General features: G+C 41.1%; 3 protein-coding genes and 1 long non-coding RNA gene across 4 annotated transcripts in view; 1 reads left to right on the top strand and 3 right to left on the bottom strand.

Moving 5' to 3' along the window:
• Positions 1 to 12,957, bottom strand: part of LOC131231017 (UPF0481 protein At3g47200-like) — a 92,537-nt gene that overhangs the window by 33,369 nt on the left and 46,211 nt on the right. The window lies entirely within an intron of this gene.
• The window catches only part of LOC131231021 (uncharacterized), a 104,008-nt gene that overhangs the window by 54,942 nt on the left and 36,109 nt on the right, over positions 1 to 12,957 (bottom strand). The gene's annotated exons all lie outside the window — the stretch shown is intronic.
• Positions 1 to 12,957, top strand: part of LOC131231023 (uncharacterized) — a 67,095-nt gene that overhangs the window by 24,655 nt on the left and 29,483 nt on the right. The gene's annotated exons all lie outside the window — the stretch shown is intronic.
• Positions 987 to 10,305, bottom strand: LOC131231022 (DNA-directed RNA polymerases II, IV and V subunit 9A). Its single transcript, XM_058227099.1, has 4 exons — positions 10,101 to 10,305; positions 9,492 to 9,567; positions 7,794 to 7,952; positions 987 to 1,305 (listed from the first exon to the last, which is right to left on the bottom strand). Exons 1-4 carry the CDS (start codon positions 10,127 to 10,129, stop codon positions 1,225 to 1,227), a joined length of 345 nt encoding a protein of 114 aa, XP_058083082.1. The 5' UTR covers positions 10,130 to 10,305; the 3' UTR covers positions 987 to 1,224.

Below are 12,957 nucleotides of genomic sequence, written 5' to 3'. Positions count from 1 at the left end.
TCTAATTGTAATTCAAATGGATCTCTCATCTCTCCAACATAATAATAGGCCCTTGTAGCCCTTTGAAAATATTTCTTATTCTTAAAAAAATGGCCTTACTGTTACTTAGTATTTGTGGGTGCACCTAATAGAAAATATGATTGCGAACTTGCTATGAACCACAGCTCACGCATAAACATTATCGAAGCGAAACCTACTTGCTATAACAGATGCCTCGGGGACAAACATTGTGGAAGCAAAACCTACATTTCAGAAATATATGGGCATAACGAAGGCATTTCCACAAATATAGATGGTGCAAACTATTATCATTAAAGTACTATTTGGCTACGAAAGGGGGGCCAATTTCCCAATTTCTTGGGACTGACAGGTCATCCATGTCAGATGTCACTCGTCTGAGTCGACTCGGTCAAGTCTGCAAAATGCAATGAGATTCACCCCTGCAAAGGCACCCCCAATTAGAGCTGCAAACATGCATTCTACAGCAAGGGCATTCCAATCTAATTGATGAGGGGCATTTCTAAAAGGGGGAATGATCACATAGTGCCTACTATTGATGCCTGATGGAAATCCAACCCAGCGCCCAAAAATCAGCCCAGTCCATAACTCAGGTGTGCCATACCATGTGATTTAGAGGTTTTATGCTTGATTTCACACCACTCCTGATGGTATCGTCTACCTGATTTTTTTGATCTGGCTGATTTTTGAGGACCCATTTTTCATGATGGGGCGCATCCGATGCATGGTTGGATGTCTGAGACATTACAGTGGGCCAGCATAGAGTAGACTCTATGGGATCATTCTCCTTTCTAAAATGACCCATGAGCTGTAAAATTGCAGTCTGATAGAAGTACAGTCAATGGTCCACGCACCACAGCCAACAATGACATTTACTTCGATATCAAGCCAAACAAGATCTGCATCACTAAAGCAAACAAACATCGCACCCTACTTCAAACAGGAAAATTCGATCCCGAAGCACATCATGCCAGAAAACCAAGATAACTATAATAGTTAAAGATGGTAATAGTTCCAGTATAGGAAGTATGATGTGAAAGAGATCTGGTATTTTGGAGATCTCAGATAAGATCTCTATATCTAAGGTGTTAGATTGTTACAACGGAAAACCTTTAAACCATTCGTAAGCCTAGATAACAAAATGTCAGCCTACACTGAAGCTTGAGAAGTAGGCAGTCTCCAGAAAATTCAGTACCATCAGATTCATCAATCTCTCCATCTATGGCCGCAATTAGGATTGCAGCAGACAAAGAACAAAGTCATACCTTCCTCGCCCCTGGCAGCTGCCTGCATTGCCACCACAGCATACATACAAGATTAGAGCCACAGAATTTTATTAAAAGAAAAAAAGGCAGGCAGGCAGGCAAAGACGAGAGATCAATATGTCAGAATTACAAGGAACCAGAATGCTGAGAGGAAAAACAACTAAATAGCATAGTTAACAAACTGCTCAAGAACCCCACCACATGGTACAACATCAAGATAGGAACTTCTAACCACTTCATCGAGGCTGCTAGTACAATTACAAAAACACCTAGTGCCGCATCCAAACCAGACAGCCCATAGGCCAGTGAGAAGAAAATGACTCCACAGAGTCTTGAGTCACCACCATGTCACATCAAGAAGAATGAACCAATTGAACCAGCATCACCCAACAACACTGGAAAAAGATGGGGAAAAAGAAAAAAACTTTCTCGTGCTACTATAAAAAAGACAATGCAAGAATACATGGTCCACTGTATCTGCACCAGGAGGCACATGATACACACGTTAGGAATAACCATTATTATTATTATTATTATTATTATTATTATTATTTCTCTTACGAAGGTTGTCGACCTTAAGCACTTTGCTGTTACCCATTAACCACTTGAAGGTGATGACTCTGGGTAGGTCTCTATCCAACCGGATGTGCATAGAAGGATTTAACAAAAATTTCCCCAACATCTCCAATCTCATGTCAGACTATCCCTTGCAGCCACGAGTGGAACCTTTTCTGCAGCAAATCAAGAAGTCTCAACATATCTCCAATTTGTCCTCGTGAATATTTACTCGATAAGGAGCCCAAAGTGTGATCTCCCATTATTGAGAAGCAGCGGGAGATGCTCATCTCCCTCTGAGCTGCAAGATAAACCAACTTGGGAAAAGCCCAACAAAGGGTATAATCACCACACTACAGGTCCTCCTGAGGATGAACCTTTTTTTTTTTTTTTTGAGAGAGAGAGACAGAACTAGAATTTTAATAAGGCAAAGCAAAACTAAGATTAAAAAAACCCCCAAACCAAGCCACCAAGATGGCGACCCAGCTACATCCCAAGAAAATTAATATTACATCCCTTAAGCTTATCAACAGAAGAGGCACAATCTATAATGAGCAATCTAGCCCTTCGAGATATCCCCTCCACCGAAATGCTTTCACCAAACATCTTGCATTTCCTTCTTCTCACATTGCCCCACCAAACACCAAGCAACGACATTCTCCTTAAAGTGCGCCCCCGCCCCCCCTTTGTTTTTTTCTTTCCTAAGCTCACTCCATGCCATGTATTCAAAAGATCGCCCACTGACAACAGAAAGGACCATAAAACTTTGAAGTGTGAGAGGATATCCATCCAGATCGACCAATTAATGGGCAATGAACAAACAAATGACCAACTGTTTCCTCATCCTTCATGCAGCATAAGCAAATATTCGGAATAATCATCGCTCTTTTACGAAGGTTGTCAATTGTCAAAACCTTCTTTCTACCAGCCAACCATTCGAAAGCAACTATCTTGGGTGGAACTTCATAATGCCAAATATGCTTGGTGTGTACCACCTCCCTACCCCTTGAATCTTTACTAAGATGGGCAAAAAGGGTCCAAACTGAGAAATCGCCTAAGTTGTGTAGTTTCCAAAGCATACTATCTGAGGGGTGGTCCGGGAAACAAGGATGGATGTTGTTGGGCACTTAAAGATTGACATAAAATATAAGGAAAGTTTTCATAGAGCTACCTTGATAAGAGTAATACGACCGCCAAGAGAAAGATACCGACTCTTCCATCTCGTAAGCTTCTTTTCAAACCTCTCCACCACCTTATCCCCAAGGTGTTTCTTTGGTTTACCAACACAGAGCAAGATCCACATATGTAGTTGGAAGCACCCCTACTATAAAACAAAAATATCCACCATCTGCCTTACTTCATCTTCCTCCATATGCACTCCAAACATCTTGCTTTACACAATATTTATCTGTAATCCCAAGACTGCCTCAAAACAACAGACAATTGTTCTCAAATTTTCCACCTTAACAGGATCTGCATCGAGATGAGATGTCGGGGCATCCCCTCCACTTTGAAGCCACTAATAAGGCCTTCCTCCTGCCCATTATCTAACATCCTTGCCAATGCCTCAACAATGGTGATGAATAGAAAAGGGGATAATGGGTCACCTTGCCGAAGACCCCTTGAGATTTAAAAAAAGCCTCTAGGAGATTCATTTAGCAAAACTGAAAAGAGTGTCAATCCCACACATTCCCCTGTCCACCTTTCCCTCTCTCCACGACGTTGCAGCATATACTCCAAGAAGCCCCAATCAACTTGGTCATAGGCCTTCTCTAAATCCAACTTGCACCCAGTACCTGTAGTTCTCGATCTATGCCTAGAATCAAGACACTTGTGCACAATTAAGGCACTGTCAAGAATTTGTCAGTTCAGGATAAAAGCAGTTTGGTTTTCAAATATGATGCTACCTAACACCCCTCATAACCGAGTAGCCAAGACTTTGGCCAAGATTTTGTGGGCCCTCCAATAAGGCTAATTGGCCTCAAGTCCCTTAGGGCCTGTTTGTTTTCCTATTTACCATTGTAAATGGTGGTAAATAGGTAATTATAATCTATTTCTATTGTTTGGAAGCTAGGAAATATAAAGGGTAATTATGCCTCGATTTTCGGAATTTACTTTTTGAAAAAAAGGGTGGGAATGACTGAGTGAAAATTTTGGATCTCACCATGATGTATGTGATCGATCCACATCGTCTAGCTATTTTATCAAATCATTTTACCGCTTGTGCCAAAAAATTAGGTAGATTATAAGCTCAATTGGACCACACTGCAGCAACGAAGGGGATATTGACATCCATCGTTGAAATGTGAAGCCATCCGTGGGTCCCACTCTGATTTGTATCTGTGATCCAACCTATTCATGAGATCACACAGACACGGATGAAGGAAAAACACATATATCAGCTGGATACAAAACTCCTATGGCCCACAAGAAGTTTTCAATGGTGTGTGTTTAATCCTCGTGTTTCTTGTGTTGTGGTACACTTGCACTTTGGATTTGCCTCTATTTTCAGTTTATGCCCTAAAACGAGCTGTTATAATGAATGAACAGCTTGGATCAGACACATATATCATGGTGGGCCCTGCAAAATTTTGAATTTTTTTCTTGGTATTAGTGTCAAGTCAAATCAAAGCTTAGTATGGGCAGCTACAGTGTATTTCTTATGGAAAATAATGATTGTTTATTTACTTTTATTTCCAGCTGTAAATAAGAAAACAAACACCCCCTTAGAGTTTCCGCACCTGATATCTTTGGGATTATAGCTAAGAAGGAAGCACCAAGATCAATCGAGAGCAGACCCCTTTCAAAAAATTCATTCATGTAGTTCATGACATCTTCTTTCACAATCTCCCAAAACACTTGATAAAACACCACAAGGAACCCATCTAGTCCAGGGGCTTTATCTCTTCCCAATGACTCCACTGCTCTTTCCACCTCTTCTGATAAGAATGGCGCTTGAGTTAGCCTTGTTGACCGAGAGCCTCTTAAACTACAAAAAGTCCAATCTTGGCCTATTCCAAACCTCCCCTTCAAGCAAATCCTTGTAAAAATGAACTACCTCTTCGGCAAGATCAATCGAGAGCAGACCCCTTTCAAAAAATTCATTCATGTAGTTCATGACATCTTCTTTCACAATCTCCCAAAACACTTGATAAAACACCACAAGGAACCCATCCAGTCTAGGAGCTTTATCTCTTCCCAACGACTCCACAGCTCTTTTCACCTCTTCCAATAAGAATGACGCTTGAGTTAGCCTTGTCGACCGAGAGCCTCTTAAACTACAAAAAGTCCAATCTTGGCCTATTCCAAACCTCCCCTTCAAGCAAATCCTTGTAAAAATGAACCACCTCTTCGGCAAGGTGATCTTTGTCTTCAATCCCTCTTGAAGATGAACTTGAGAGTTGTTATCCACCAAAAACATAATTTTCTTTTTGAATTGGCAATTCCACACCTTCCACACCCCTGAAGCTCTATACAAGGATGAAGATTCCACAAGCCCCATCTTCCACAATTCCACTACATATTTTCTAGCAACATCCTGTTTCCATAACCCATCTTCCTCAACTAGGAATCTCCACAACCAATTCCCAAAAGTGCAAGATTCATTGGTTTCAAATCCCTAATACCAGCCTCACCAAGGTGAGATGGCTGCGAAAATCACCCTAATTCATAAGATGAATTTTGTGGTTATCTTCTACATTCTTTCAAAGGTAAACCCTATGGACATTTTCCAGCTAATTAAACGCCCTAGTTGGACATTGGAAAAGAGGTATGTAATACAATGGTGTATTGGACAAGGCTGCTTTAATAAGTGCAATGACTGCCCTTCCAACTTGAGAATTTCCTCTCAACTTTCCACCACCATGTCCCATAAATGTCTACCGGCTTCCTGATGCACAACGAGAGGCCCCAGATATGATGGTTGGAGACAACCAACCTACACCCAAACACTCCATCTAGTCTTTCAACTTCCTCAGGATCCAACCCGATACCCGAGATTTCACTTTCATGGATGCTCAAAGGCCCGAAAAAACTTAGAAGAACCTGATGACTTAAATCAAGTTATCAACTTACACATCCCAAGCATTACAAAATAATGTCATGTCATCTATGAACTGGAGGTTAGTGATTTGGGGTGTGTTGCCAAGCTTCAAGCTATTAATTTTCTCCATCACTCTACCGAATGCCTCGACCACCACTACAAATTGAAATGGGATGAGGGATCACCTTGGAGAAGACCCCTCAAACCATTGAGAAAAGCCTTTAAGCAAACCATTGTCCAAAATAGAGTACCCGGCCAAAGAAATGCATTTCTGAAACCACTTTCTCCACTTGGTGCCACACCCCAATAGATAAAGCATATAACTGAGGAACTACCATTTGATGTGGGAATCAGCCTTCTCATTGTCCATATTATAACTTATCCCCTTCCTTAAATGTATCTTGAATCGATGCAATCATGAACTATAAATGCACCATCCAAATTTTGTCTACCATGAATGAGAGCACCTTGAGCCTTGGACATAGCTCACCCCAACACTCTTCAGAATCCAGATGCTAGGATTTTCACCAAATTCTTGTAAGGGATCCTGGTCAGACTAACACGTCTAAGTACATTAATCATTCCGCTCCCTCCATCAAGATAAGGGCAATAAACAACACTCCATCTCTTTATAGAGACTACCTCTAGCCAAAAAAGTTCTAACAAAAATGCCATCAAGCCATCTTTTACCCATTCCCAAAAAAAATAAATTTAAAAAGGCGATAGGGAAACCATCCAGCTCAAGTGCCTTATCTCTTCCTATATAATTTATGGCAAGTTTGATGTTTCCCTCAAATGGCTTCTCTAAGCTCTCTACATGTCATGAGAGACTTGATAAAAATCCAACTTGTTAAGAAGGCCCAATCCATCCTCCCAAGTCCTCAAAGAGTTGCATAGCGCATCTTTCTCCTCACTCCATACTCAATGAAGCAATAGGCTTTGAATCTGATTATATTTGCTTTTCACAATTACAATCACATGGAAAATTTTCGAATTCTTGCCCTCCTTTAGCCAAACCCCCTTGGACCATTGTCACCATTTAATCTCCTCTTTCTAAATCTTATTCTTCAACTCTAGTTTAAGCAGGTCCCTTAAGTCCTTGTCCCCCTCGGATAGAGATTTTGATTCCTCCCTGAGATAGGACATTTGAATACCCAGAAGGATCTTGTTTTTTTACTTCTTCAAGCTTAAGAACATAGTTCTTAAGTTTTAAGAGCAGCATATGACTGGCCCAACCTTCCACCCAAAAAGACCTCCACCAACCAATGACTCAATGATGAAAACCTTTCTCCTCAAGCCACATTAGCCTGAAGCAAAAGGGAATTGGGCCCAATCCTCCTCCTTCGCCTCTAACATAATAGTGCAATGATTAGAGACTTGTTGTGGAAAGCCTCTTTGTTCAATTAGCGAAGCAACTCCACCCATTCTGTATAAACTAAGAGTAAGAACCTATCCAGCTTTAGACATTGCCAGACATTCTTGATTACTAGGCCAAGTAAATTTCATGCCCCTCATAAAGATATCCACCATCTCATTTCTTCCACCAACCCAATCTGAGAAGTCCCTCATACTTCTAGTAATTTAGTTGTCGTTAAACTTTTCAAAAGATAATCTAGATGACATCAAATCACCCTTAAGTAACACACCATGAATCTTGCCACCTATTTCTAATACCATCTAACTCCACCCAGAAGTAGAGTGTGGCTCAAATGATAATGGACATACACCCACAAGAAGTATTGCGTACATGCAGCACCAAAGCTCACACTGCCAGCATCATGTGGAGGTTTAACCACTTGCATGGCACGTGCCGGCTGGCCAAATCAGCACATATAATAATGGTTTTGTCGCATTATAATTCACACCCACACCGAAGTATTGAAAAGAAAAAGTCAAAGAGAGGTAAAACTGACCTGGAAGAATACAGCTTCTCCATGATTGCATTGAGCGCATCGAACAGTTTTAGTTCGAGGAAGAGTTGGATCAGCAGCTACATCTTGTAAGACCTGAGTGCGCTCACCAACCGAGTGATGTATCTCATTTCGATAAACACAATTATTGTCAGCAACCTCCTGCATGCATAAACAATGGCTTCATTTACAATTTTTTGGTCTAACAAAACTAAAAGAATTTAGAAGGTACATAAACAGGCACGCAATCACAAGCTGATGGCTGTACTTCCCAACATATAGAAGTTATGATGAAACTAAATTTCCTCCTGAATGGCAAGATGTGCTATCTGAAAGAAATTTTAAACCTCAAGATTAGGAACTAAATCTTCTTTGGAAGTTACTGATTCAATGGAAGCATATCTATTCAGACCAATTTGAACGCTCTCATCCTTGATGCAATGACTGTTCCAACAATACTATTAATTTTTAATGAATAGCTAATATGCCAGTACACCATTAGAGAAGGGGTTTAAGCTAATGCTCTTACAACATGAGCAGAGTAGCCCTTTTCCCCAGTAAAACCAGGATCGAACCCATTGCTTTTAAGACTATAATCTTCCATCCCAACTGCTCAACAGAAAACTCAAACAAAAGGAGGAACAAGCTGATCTCGAAATAGAGGAACAATCGCCTTTAAGTCATAGGAGAATCGTCAATTTATAAATTAGGTCATGTTTGGGTGCCACTTAATAATGGCTCATCGCGTCTTAGCAGAGAGATTGAGAAAGATGTTTTCCATAGAATTAAAGCTGGGCGGAAGACAGGGAGATGTGCTCTTGTAGCATGGCTGGTCTTGTAGCTACAAGACCAGCCATGCTTTATGGGAAGAATGTTGGGCAGTTGAGGATAACATGATCATAGGATGAGTGTAGCTGAAACAGGGATGTTGGGATGGATGAGCTGCAGGGCAAGATGAGGAAAGATAACAATTAAAAATGAATATATTTGAGGGAACTTAGGAGTAGCACCAATAGGTAATAGGATGAAGGAAAGTAGACTTAGATGGTTTAGTCATGTGCAATAGGACCAAGAACCATCTAGTTAATACTACCAGTGATTGAACATTGGATCACTCACACACACTATGTTGTCTCCACTAGCTCATCTAATGAGTAGGAGACATTAAAGTGAGTTGATACACGTTGAAGGCTCTAAAAGGGCAAGGAGGAGGCCCAAAAAGATGTGTATATAGGTAATAAGAAAAGCCTTGATGACCTATGGTCTAAGGTATGACCCTTGATAGAGTTGGATGGTAGTACAGGATTCATGCAGCCGACCAAAATTAATCAGGATAAGGTTTAGAGAGGACCCAACCCACAACCTGATTCAGCCCGAATTCCAACCCAAGGTGTCCAAACCAAACACAACCCAAATTCCTCTATACTCAAACCAACCCAACCTGAATGGACCTGACTAGACCCAACCTGACCCAAATACATGTAATTATTCCCAACCAACTTAATCTGACCAGCAGTTGCACAACCTGAACCCAACTCGACATCAAATGGGGTTGGCATTTTTCAACCCAAACCCGACGAGAGCACCTTGACAACACAACCTGAACTCCGTTCAGGTCAACCCAAACCCAACCCTATAAAATATCGACCCAGCATGAAGGCTGTAAACAAAAAGAAAATGTGAGGAAGCGAAGAGCTGGACCTGATGATCACAGTTTCGACAGGCAAAGAGGAGGACCTTCTGTTCCTTGTCTTCCTTTGGGTAGAGAATGTTGTTGCTGTAACCAGCCACACGTAAAATGGATAAGTACGTGCATGCAAGTCTAAGTATGTATATATGTATGTATTATGTAGGGTGGAGATCAAATCCATCACCATGTTCCCATGTTGATGTTGTATATCTATGATAATCCGAACCGCTCATTCATCACAAGGCTCCATGAATGGATCATACACCAAAAATCACAACAATGGGACAAAGCTAACCATTTAAATAAAAAATAATGTACAAAATTTACTAAAATCTGGTCAGTCGTTTTCGTATGAAATTTGTTTCAATGGTTAGGATTATGTCACTCATTAAAACAGCAAAAAGGGGGGTTGAGTAAAACCACTGGCTGGATTTTAGTGATTTTTGTACATTGATTCTTCTTTAAATGGCTAGGATTATCCAATCCAGTGTGATATTCGGTGTATGAACAGTTCATGGTGGTCCCCGATGAATGAACGGTCAGAATCATCATAAACATATGCCATGTGTATGGTGGGCATGTTTGCATGTATGATATGTATGGAGATTGAAGATGCGTACCATTCGCGGCAAAACTTCATAGTACTCATTGCTGCTGCTGCTGCTGAGAGAGAATCTCTCTCTCAAACCCTAGAGGGGAAAGAAGAAGAATCGATGAAATGCACCTCTCTTTCCTTCTCGATATTAAAAAGAGAAGCAAACCCTACAGAGAAATACAATAATCGGGAAAAATGCTCTCTCTCTCTCTCTCTCTCTCACTGAAGTATGAATTCTCTGGCTTCTGTTGGAGTGTCCTGATGCCGGACGCGGTTTGGCTGATGAGCCAGCACCAGCCAGCTAGCCAAAGTTCCGTGGGCTCACCATGATATATGCGTTTTATCCACGCCGTCTACCCATTTTGCCAGCTCTGCATGAGCCCAAAGGACCCAACCACTGGAAAAAATAAATAAAAAATAAAAAATGAGGCAGATCCAGAGATAAGTGGATTTAACCACCGAAAAAAATTGACATAGATCCGAAACTAAGTAGAGTAAACTATAAGCGGATTGCCGAGTAAACTCTGTGGGGCCCACTGTCACTCATACATTTTATCCACTCCTTCCGTCCATTTTATCAGAAAATTTTAGAGCTTTTGCCGAAAAATAAAGCATATACAAAGCTCAAGTGGACAACACTACCCAAAACCGTGTAAATTGAACATCTATCGTTGAAAAGTTCTTGGGGTCCACAGAAGTTTGAGATCAAGCTGATATTTGTTTTTTCCCATCATAAATGTCTGTGTAATCTTATGAACAAGTTGGATGAGAAGAAAATTTCACCGTGGGCCTTGGGAAGGTTTCAACATGGAAATCAATACCTTTACTGTTTACTGTAGTATGGTCCACTTGAGCTTTGGATACAATTAAATTTTGGGATCAACCACTAAAATTATCTGAAAAAATGGATGGGCGGCGTGGATAAACAACGTCCATTCACAGTGGGCTCAACAGAGTTTACTCAGTACTTCATCCGATTTTGACTAAAGCAGGCCAAAGAATCGAGATTGAATACTTACCGTTGAAGGCTTCTTTTGGGGCCCACTGCAGTGCTTATTTTCCATCCATCCTATTATAAAGTCACGTAACTTTGGATGAAGTGAAAAACTCATCCTTGGAAAGTGTTTAATAGTAAGCTTTCAATCCCCACTGTTTCATGTTATTTCCATCCAACTTGTTTATAAAGTCAGGTAGCATTACTGGAAGGAAAAACTCATGACCCCTCTATTTCCTGTGGTGTGCTTTAATGAAACATTCTATGTTCCTGTAAAATTGGATGGCTGGCATGGACATCATAAAGGGCCATAGTGTTTTTGACACCAACTAACCGGGTGGCGTTGGGACACTAATTAGACCGCATTGGCTGCCATTTCATACAAGTGGGTCCATAGGCAAATGGATTGGGTCGACCCGTAACCGACAGGTCAACAGGCTGGACCCATTTTGAGGGTTTCAGCTAAGGTGGCAATGGGAGGCAAATTGCATACTGCTAGCGCCGATAGCGAGGTGGCTACCAATAGTGTTATGTGGGCCCCATTGTGATGTATGCGTCCTAACAAAGCCATCCATCCATTTTCCTTATGACATAAGCCTAAAAAGGAGGTATATCCAAATCTCATATGAACTACGTCGTAGAAAAATTGGTGACTGAACACTCATCATTAAAAACTTTTTAAGTTTTTGATTAAGTTGATATTTGTGTTTTCTCTTCATCTAGGTGTGGGTGACCTAATCAACTGGATGAATGACAAACAAATATTACAGTGAGCATATGAAGTTTTCAAAAGTTGGCATTCAATTGCGATTGTTTTCTTGTGGTGTGGTCCACTCAAGATTTTAATCTCTTTCATTTTTAGGTTCATTCTCCGGAATAATATGGAAAAATAAATGAATGACTTGGATATATATATATATATATATATATATATATATATATATATATATATATATATATATATAACCCTAAAATTCTACCCCATTTACATTTCTTTTGAAAATACACCCGCTCGGCCCTTATTTCTTTGCTCCCTCTCTCCCTGCTCGTCCCAAACTCCAGCTCATCAGTCGTCCCTGCTCCCTCTCTCCTAGACTCCCAGTCCCTGCTCGTCCCAGATGCCCTATCTCCCTACTCGTCCCAGACTCCAGCTAGGCCACACCTCTTAACTCTTTAATCTCTCCCTCATCTTCGACTGCCCTTCTCTCCAACCAACTCAGAAGGTATGTATATAAAACCAACACCTTTTTTTTTTTCTTGATTTTTATGTTGTTTAGAAGGTGTTTGATAAAATATATGTAAAACCATCGCTGTTATCTTAGATACAGTGAGATTTTGAAGGTGTAGTCCAGGTGTTTGTGAAAATATTGTAACGGAGAACTCGGCTTGATCTTGGCTTGAACTCGCCCGAGCTGCTGACCGAACTGAGCCAAGCTGGCCAGTCGGGCTCAAGGACTGAGCCGAACCAAGTTCAAGTTGAGGTCAGCTAGTGGCCGAGCCGAGTCGAGCTGAGGCCAGCTCGACTCGGTTGAACTCGATGTACACCCCTATATGTTATGCAAGCTCACATATCACTGTCAATAGCCACCTCACTATCAACGCTGTCATTATGCAATCGGCATCTCGTCTAGCCCAATGAGCCCCACCCGACTTTAAATCAGGCATGGACCTATTAGCTTGGCCCATTGGCTAGGCCGCCAACTTGCACAGATGGCCCGATGGGCTGAGTGCCGGCCCAAATCACTTTCTCTTAGCATGGATGTCTGAAACCACTTCAAACATACCCTGCAAATATATGCCATTCTAATTTTCAGGTAAGCCCTGCATTTTGAACCGTACAATGCTCCGTTCGTCTATCCGTGTGACTGAGAATTTAGAGTTATAAGGA

The sequence above is a fragment of the Magnolia sinica genome, chromosome 17 (assembly GCF_029962835.1).
Source record: "Magnolia sinica isolate HGM2019 chromosome 17, MsV1, whole genome shotgun sequence".
In the NCBI taxonomy this organism is placed as follows: domain Eukaryota; kingdom Viridiplantae; phylum Streptophyta; class Magnoliopsida; order Magnoliales; family Magnoliaceae; genus Magnolia; species Magnolia sinica.
This window is presented reverse-complemented; position numbering and strand designations above follow the sequence as displayed.

Excerpts from the sequence above, each read along its gene's own strand:
- LOC131231022 (XM_058227099.1), bottom strand. The coding sequence starts at position 10,129 with ATGAGTACTATGAAGTTTTGCCGCGAATG. Across the intron at positions 9,568-10,100 it reads ATGAAGTTTTGCCGCGAATG|CAACAACATTCTCTACCCAA; the intron begins GTACGCATCTTC and ends GGCTGGTTACAG. Across the intron at positions 1,306-7,793 it reads GAGAAGCTGTATTCTTCCAG|GCAGCTGCCAGGGGCGAGGA; the intron begins GTCAGTTTTACC and ends GTGGCAATGCAG.